Genomic DNA, 9,295 nt, shown 5'->3' on the forward strand with positions numbered 1-9,295 from the left:
GGGGGGGGGGCGTCTTTTTCAAGACTGTAGTTTTTATCTCATTTCATGATTTCATGTTAAATTTTCTAAATTTTTATTATAATAATTTTATTTTTATAGGTTCAAGTTGTCTGCCGACTTGAACTATGTTATGTTGGCCTTCCGACCTCAAAGGTAAAATATTATTTTGAAATAAAAATAATTTTTGAAAATAACACTTTTTCATTATTTATAAAAAAGCTCCATATTCTCGCAATATCAAATATTTTATTGGGAGACTCTACGCAATTTATGGTTACCTATCTATATAAAACAAGACATTCATATATATGCTGCTTGTAGCCGGCCAAACGGCTGGACCGAAGGGCTAACATTTTTTGTGGCTGGGGTTGTGCTAAAAAAACGAATTTTTTTTTCTTCAAAATTTGGTTTTTTTCCACGGGCAACGCCGGGCCCTTCAGCTTAGTCATCGTTAAAATACTCTTAAGAAATTCCCAATGTTTCATTATAATCTTATTTCTAAGAAATCTTTTGTTTTTCTTTCGAAAAAGTTCAAAGGTTTAGAAACTTATGGCAAATATAATTTTATATTGGCTGTTCTTCAAATATATCTATAGAAATCGCTATATTTCTAAAAACTATATTTTGTTATTGGTTACAAAATTTGCAATGGGTATACAATGGACAAAAAAGGTTCAAAACTTTTGGCACACATTATTCAATATTGGCCTTACCTTAGATAAATGTATTATGAATAATCGTGATATTTAAAAAAAATTCGTAAGAAGACTTTTTTGTGGTTTTTAACGAATGACGAGTTGTCTTTTAAAGGAATTCTTGAGTATGAGCAACATCGACTAACAAAAATTTAACTTATCTTTTCTTCAAAAATAACAATTTTTCTTTAAAATCTAATTTTTTTCAAATCGAATTTTTTCTTCAAAATTAGATTTTTTAAAATTCCACTGTTAACGCCGGGCACTTCAGCATTAGTATATATTTATGATACACTGTGTCCAAAAACGTTGAGAAGGCTCAAATCAATAGTATTTTAGTTTTATGTAAATTAAGGATTTTTAATATATTAGGTTGTTTCGGCACAGTTTTCTGGCTCAGTATGACATCTACAATATCAAAACAAGAAAGTAAGTTTTTTTTTGCTTTTGAAAAGAATTAAATAGATAAATAAATTACAAGAACATGGCACAACTCGTGTTTGAAAAATCTTAAAGCCCTTTTTATAAGTTATCAGAGTCAGACCCTTTTCCAATTTTTTTTTCAAAATATTGTTGAGACTTTTCTGGAGTCTGAACCCAATGTAAAGAGACAAAATTAAACTGAACATTTTTGATGATGTTCAGTTTTTGCCAAGTGGCAACACAATTTGTTCATAAAAGATGTATGATTAGTTTTTTTGATTCGCTAATCCTAATATTTAAAGGGGCTGTAAAAGAAAAATGAAAGGCGGTATAGGATGAAACCTGAGAAATTCAGGCGTTGAACGATACATATAAGACATCTAGAATTAACTGTGAAATGTTTTCAACACGCAATATAACATGCTCCCCTCCCCCTTCATACATTCATCATAAATATAGAGGGGGGGGAGGCATTCTAACATTTTTAACATAAAACATCAAAACCTTTAGGTTCCATGTTTTGGACACCTTTTGTACGCAATACGCATCTAATGGGATAAACAAAGTACTCAATCATGTTTCTGACACGGAGGCTAAATATGTATATGGAGACATAAATAGACACTTATGGAAAGACAGATAGACAGATAGACATATAGACAGATAGACATATAGACAGATAGACATATAGACAGATAGACAAATAGACAGATAGACATATAGACAGATAGACAGATAGACAGATAGACATATAGACAGATAGACATATAGACAGATAGACATATTGACAGATAGACATATAGAAAGATAGACAGATAGACAGATAGATATCGAGACAGACAGATAGACAGTTAGACAGTTAGACAGTTAGACAGTTAGACAGTTAGACAGTTAGACAGTTAGAAATTTCAAAAATTGCAATTTTTTAAAATTATTGAAAATTGAAAAATATTGAAATATTATTCAAAAATGACTCAAACTAAGCATAGTGCATTTTTTTCTTGTTTAAATTAAGTGTTTAATTAAAATTTATTTGAACTACAAATTTAGGGTTTGAAGTTTTTGGCTAATTGATTGATCAAATGATAACTTGATTTAATACATTGATTAATTGATTTTAACTGATTGGCTAATTTTTTATTTGATTGATAACTTGACATGATTGGGTAATTGATTTGGTGGATTTATCGGTTTGATTAATTAATTGATTTGATAGATTAATCGACGTGATTGATTTATTGATTTTATTGATTAATCGGTTTGATTGATTTATTGATTTGATTGTTTAATTGATTTGATTGATAAATCGGTTTGATTTATTAATCGATTTGATTGATAAATTGATTTGGTTTATTAATTGATTTGATTGATTAAGGTTGGTGAAACTTCAGCCAGATCTGGATGAATTGATCAGGAGTCTCGGAGGAAACCCAGATGAGATTGGAGGCCCTGGAGGTGGTCCAGGAGGTCCCCCTGGAGGTCCCCCCGGAGGAGGTCCAGGAGGTCCCCCACCCGGCCCCCCTCCCCAACTGCCGGTATAACTTTTTCTAAAAATTTTTAAATCTTATTCTGAAAGCTAATTGCAAACTGGTAGTGCAGGCTACAAACAAACCATCCGGCATTTTAAGAGTGCCCTGAACGATTCACAATCCTTATATGATGAAAAATGGCGAAGATATTTTCCTTTCTTTGTATCGAAGAAATCCACGAGACGTTGCAGAAAATTAATTTTAAATGGAAAAACTGACAAAGCCTAAATACTAATAATTTATCTACTGAATTGATTTTGTAAGTTTGTTGACATTTGATATTGTCTTAAATTGTTAACTGACATTTTTGATTTTCATTGAAGAATTTTTTAATTTAACAGTTTGATATATTTCACAAAGATCAAACAAAGAATAATGTGTTACGCATGAAGGGACTACCTTCAAAGATTACAAACCTTCAAAGATTACAAACCTTCAAAGATTACAACGATACGTTCAAAGATTACAACGATCACTTTAAAGATTACACCGATACCTTTATAGATTACAAGGATACCTTTATAGATTACAACGATACCTTTATAGATTACAACGATATCTTTATAGATTACAACGATATCTTTATAGATTACAAGTACAACGATACCTTTATAGATTACAATGATACCTTCAAAGACTACAAAGATACATTCAAAGATTACAAACCTTTAAAGATTAAAATGATACATTCAAAGATTACAAACCTTCAAAGATTACAACGACACCTTTAAAGATTACTACGATACCTTTAGAGATTACAACGATACCTTTATAGATTACAACGATACCTTTAAAGATTACAACGATACCTTTAGAGATTACAACGATACCTTTAGAGATTACAACGATACCTTTAGAGATTACAACGATACCTTCAAAGATTACAACAATACCTTTAAAGATAACAACGATACCTTTAAAGATGACAACGATACCTTTAAAGAAAACAACAATACCTGTAGAGATTACAACGATACCTTTATAGATTACGACAATACCTTAGATTACAACGATACCATTTAAACTGTTTTCAAAGTAGACGTTATGGGAAAATTTAGATTTTTCTGCCTAAAAAATTCATGATTTTAAAATTGCGGTTCCTCTTGCGGTATTATGCAACAGACATAACTGACAGAAATCAATTCAAGATAGAAAAACGATGATATCTTCCTAAGAAAAAATATTAAAGTCTGTCTACTTTTGGTATTCGGGCATTACCTGGGTCACTTGAAATTACTTCTACAGTCTTTTCAACTTTTTATAAAACTCTCACTCAAGGATGTAGAATAAGGTCAGACACTCTGGATTCGCTCCTATGGTAGGACAAGAGAACCTTTATAGCTCTCCTTATTTTTAGAGAATAATAACTTTTTTGCGACTCACTAAACATAAACGAACTCAAAAATTGAAAACTTGAATTATAATTCCATTTTTTTTAGATTCATGCTTGTTAGAACAATCAATATTTTTAAAATTATGATGCTTCAGCTAAGTATCAGTGACGTCATGAGTCTCCATCTCAAATAAAGACGACATTTACCATACATTGGAGCGTATCCAAAATATCCAACCTTATATACAACCTTGCTCTTACTTTTGTTTATCTATTAATTGATTGATTAAATAAATATTTAGCTTGAGTTTGCTATGTGGGGTCCAGTAGGATCTAGTCTTGTTTACGTTTTTGGAGCTAACATTTACTATAGGTAACTAGCATTAATTCATTCATACATCCTTTCTTAAACATTTACTATAGCTAACTAGCATTCATTCATTCATACATCCTTCCTTAAACATTTACTATAGGTAACTAGCATTCATTCATTTATACATCCTTCCTGAAACATATACTATAGGTAACTAGCATTCATTCATTCATACATCCTTCCTTAAACATTTACTATAGGTAACTAGCATTCATTCATACATAAATCCTTCCTTAAACATTTACTTCTAGTAAAGAGCAATTATTAATTTATTTCTTTATTACGAGCATTTATTCATTTATTCATAAACACTTAATTCATTCATACATTTATAAACACTTCAACAAGTAACAATGAAATTTGTTCATTCATTTATTCATTCATTCATTCATTGATATTGTTCCTTCCTTCCATTTAATAGTTAAAATACAATGTATGTAGCTAGTATTCTTTGTCATCCTTAGCTTAATTTACAGTACATGCATTAAGATTCATGTTTATGAATTCATTCATTAATTCATTAATTCATTCATTCATTCATTCATTCATTCATTCATTCATTCACCTATTCACCTATTCATGTATTCATTCATTTATTCATTTATTTGTTTATTCATTTATAGGTTCAAATATTAAATTCTAATCTAGGGAAACCCCGGAGTCCCCTGATGTGATGGTGTCTATCACTGGACGTCCTGGAGTTGTCTTCAACGGTAAGAAGTATAAAAAATATTGTTTGTCCTTCATAGTCTAATTTATGACACCCCCCCTCCCTCCCTCATTGAAAAAGTACTTTTGTTAAGAAATATAATATTAGTAGTTTAGAAAAAAGCTTAAGATTAGTTAATACAGAGACATCTAGTTACTATCACAGAGACACTTTGTAACTGTTTTACGAACTACGTGGAGGACACCTTGTAATCATTTTATGAAGTATACAGAGACATCTAGCTACTTTTTTATATTATACACAGAGGCATTGTAAATATATTATTGAACACCACAGCAGTGTATAAAGACTAATTTATCAACTACATCTAGTGGTTACTTTATGAATTACAAAGAGACATCTAGTGACTAATTTATCAACTACATCTAGTGGTTACTTTATGAATTACAAAACGACACCTAGTGACTAATTTATCAACTACATCTAGTGGTTACTTTATGAATTACAAAGAGACACCTAGTGACTAATTTATCAACTACATCTAGTTGTTACTTTATGAATTACAAAGAGACACCTAGTGACTAATTTATGTACTGCACAGGTGTGGCTGACTGGGTTTACGAGGAAGAAGTTCTAAGTGATACAAGGGCTATCTGGTTTTCTCCCAACGGAGATAAGGTAGGAGAAGGGTTGACAACATGTCGACTGCAACTTAAATTGTCGATTGGTACTATTTAAGGTTGATTTTATTATGGCTGACACCCATACAAAACGAAACTGATTCTGAAAATTATGAAAATTTTTAAAATTTTATATTTTCTGTTGACTACTTCTTTTTGTGAAAAAGTGTGTTGTTGTATAAGTGTATGGAAATAGTTGTATTATTGTTGTTATCGTTATCGTTATCGTTATCGTTATTGTTGATGTTATCGTTATCGTTATCATTATTGTTATCTTTATCGTTATCATTATCGTTATCTTTATCATTATCGTTATCATTATCGTTATCATTATCATTATCATTATCATTATAAAATTACAGAGAAATAAGATATGATCCCCCCACATGATAGGATTAAACTTCTAATCGTCATTCAGAATGACCCTGTAATAAAAAGAGTTACTTAATTATTCACCTAATTATTTAAAGGGATTCTTCATCTAATTGTTTAAAGGGATTGTTCACTTAATTGTTTAAAGGGATTTTTCACCTAATTATTTAAAGGGATTGTTCATCTAAATAATTAAAGGGATTGTAAATCTAACTGTTTAAAGGAATTGTTCATCTAATAATTTAAAGGAATTGTTAATCTAATTGTTTAAAGGAATTGTTCACCAAATTATTTAAAGGGATTGTAAATCTAATTGTTTAAGGTATCCTAAGCCTGGTCGAACCAACCCTGGTGTAAAGGTTTACTCTGCCCCTGTCCGTAGTATCAGCCGTACCCCCAGGTAACAATTAAATTAAATAAAAATAATAAAATAACTTGATTATTTTAAACTTATTGTAAAATTGAATTTCATTGACAACAGTTATTTTTAGCATGTTGGTGGGGGGGGGGGGTTGTAAAAACAACATTTTTTGATTAAGTCCATATTTTGCATACCTTTTGACCATTTTTAAATTTTCAAGCATTTTTGGGGTAATTATTTTGGGCCCCCAAGTGTGTTCAGGTTTTTTTTAAAAACAGATTCTGATGTGGTTGGATCCCTAATCTTCTATGTCTAGACCCGTGTCGGTGGATCCCTGATCCCTATCCTATTTCTAGATCTATTTGGTTGGATCCCTAAACCCTCTCTACGTATAGATCTATGAGACTGGATCCCTAATTCCTATTCTATGTCTAGAACTATGTGGTTGGATCCCTAATCCCTATTCTATGTTTAGATCTATGTGGTTGGATCCCTAATCCCTATTATATGTCTAGATCCATGTGGATTTATCCCTAATCTCTATTCTATTCCTAGATCTATGAGACTGGATCCCTAATCCCTATTCTATGTCTAGATCAATAAGACTGGATCCCTAATCCTTTTTCTATTCCTAGATCTATGATACTGGATCCCTAATCTCTATTCTATGTATTGATCTATGAGACTGGATCCCTAATCCCTATTCTATGAATAGATCTATGAGATTGTATTCCTTAATCCCTATTCTATGTATAGATCTATGAGACTGGATCCCTAATCCCTATTCTATGTCTAGATATATGAGACTGGATCCCTAATCCCTTTTCTATGTATAGATCTATGAGACTGGATCCCTAATCCCTATTCTATGTCTAGATCAATAAGACTGGATCCCTAATCCTTTTTCTATTCCTAGATCTATGAGACTTGATCCCTAACCCCTATTCTATGTCTAGATCTATGAGGCTGGATCCCCCCAGCTATTTCAATGATAGAGAGAGGATTATCTACGCAGTTACCTGGGCTTCAGATTCGGAGGTATTATATACTTGTAACACAAATATAACAACCCTTCCCTGTAAATAAAAAACCTTTCCTGTAATAAATCCACCTTTCCCTGTCAATAATTAGCCTTTTCCCTTTCAATAAATAGCCTTTTCCTGCTTTCCCTGTCACCTGTCACCTTTCCCTGTCAATAGGAAACTATTCCCTGACTGAGTCCTAAACGCTATTTACTTTTAGTATTTATTCAAATAACCATTCCCTGTCAGTAAACAACCTTTCCCATTCAACCCATTTATCAATCCCAACAATCCATCGATCCATGTCTATGCATTTATAACATCTACTATCTATCTACGTCTATCCATCTAGGACATCCACTATCTATCTATCCATTTGTCTATCTATAACATCTACCATCTATCACTCTATCACATCTATCACATCTATCTATCTGCCCATCTATCCGTCTATCTATCGATATCTATCTATATATCTGTCTATTTATCTATCTATACATTTCATCCTTAATTATCAAGGTTTCTTTAACTTGGGAGAACAGACATCAGAACTATTCAGTAGTTAATATTTGCGATGTCGGAGGATCATCTCCTGATTGTCAGGTTAGTTCAGTATCATTATTATTAATAGAATCATTATCAAATTAATATTTGCGATGTCGGAGGATCATCTCCTGATTGTCAGGTTAGTTCAGTATCATTATTATTAATAGAATCATTATCAAATTAAATCATGTTCAGAACATTTTTCTAAATATCAGTTAAAGCATTGATATTTTTGTTATAATTGTGCAAGAAGTATCATCATCATCATTGTCATTATCAATCACCAAATTCACGTTTATTGATATGAAAATTTATTTATTAGTATTATCATTGTTAGATAAATCATTTTTTGATTTAAAACATGAATTATCAGTGAAATTATTTTAATTATCAGTTTAATCGTTGGGTGATAAGTATCATCATTATCGGCGTAATCATTGTTTTATTTTCAAACTTATAATCCGAGGCATTATTATTTATATTTTAATTTTCATTTTATTTGCGATCCGTTTTATTATTTAGGATGCTCTAGTGATGACCTCTCCTAAAGGCTGGCTGGAGCTGGAGGAAGCTCCTGTTTATACAGAGGTAAACAGTACAGTATAGTACAGTACAGTACAGTACAGTACAGTACAGTACAGTACAGTACAGTACAGTGCAGCACAATTACGTAAAGTTCCCTGCTTAAATGTGTTACCTGTTAAAAAAGCTTAAATGAATACAGTGGTGACTTGAAAACAGTGGAACGACTGCCGTCTTCTATATTTATTTTATTTGAAATCTCACTCAGGATTTAGTATTTTGTAAGCAGTGTTTTTTCAATTATGTGCCCTAATTATTTATATATATAAAATCAGTTGCATTATTTATAACTGCAACATTTTGATTAAAAGAAAGACCGAAGACGACATTAATTGTAATTCCAAACCTTCCTCATTTATAAAACTTGATTGACCGTGTCTAATTCACTAATTAAACCCCCCGTTTACAATTATCCTCGCGCATAAATTTCAACACTAGGTGCAAATTTTATTCAAAATGCAGAAATTTAAATATTTCTTGTTTTGTCAAATTATGGGTATCATTCGTTCCGTATCAATCAATGACACATTTCTCATAAATATAAATATATACTTTTCTTTTAACCTTATACTCAACAAATATCCTTTTCTTTAGTCTTAACTTAAACTTCTCGGGGAAAAAAATAACCGTAGCCAAAAAAATCTAACAATAAAAAGTCACATTCATCTGTAAAAAATAAGTCCTTGTTGTGCGCTTCAATTCCGTTTTC

The 9,295-nt window shown here is 31.3% G+C and overlaps 1 protein-coding gene across 1 annotated transcript in view; it reads left to right on the forward strand.

Annotated features, from left to right (window-relative positions):
• Positions 1 to 96: 96 nt before the first annotated feature.
• The window catches only part of LOC111710370 (inactive dipeptidyl peptidase 10), a gene marked incomplete in the record, with an annotated part of 13,377 nt that continues 4,178 nt past the window's right edge, over positions 97 to 9,295 (forward strand). The window contains 10 exon segments of the mRNA XM_023484443.1: positions 97 to 153; positions 1,068 to 1,124; positions 2,494 to 2,653; positions 4,283 to 4,353; positions 5,002 to 5,066; positions 5,625 to 5,712; positions 6,374 to 6,475; positions 7,393 to 7,474; positions 7,978 to 8,061; positions 8,527 to 8,592. Of these exon segments, the coding sequence (XP_023340211.1) occupies positions 131 to 153; positions 1,068 to 1,124; positions 2,494 to 2,653; positions 4,283 to 4,353; positions 5,002 to 5,066; positions 5,625 to 5,712; positions 6,374 to 6,475; positions 7,393 to 7,474; positions 7,978 to 8,061; positions 8,527 to 8,592 (798 nt within the window).

This window comes from Eurytemora carolleeae, unplaced genomic scaffold, assembly GCF_000591075.1.
Source record: "Eurytemora carolleeae unplaced genomic scaffold, Eaff_2.0 scaffold1031, whole genome shotgun sequence".
Classification (NCBI taxonomy): Eukaryota; Metazoa; Arthropoda; class Copepoda; order Calanoida; family Temoridae; genus Eurytemora; species Eurytemora carolleeae.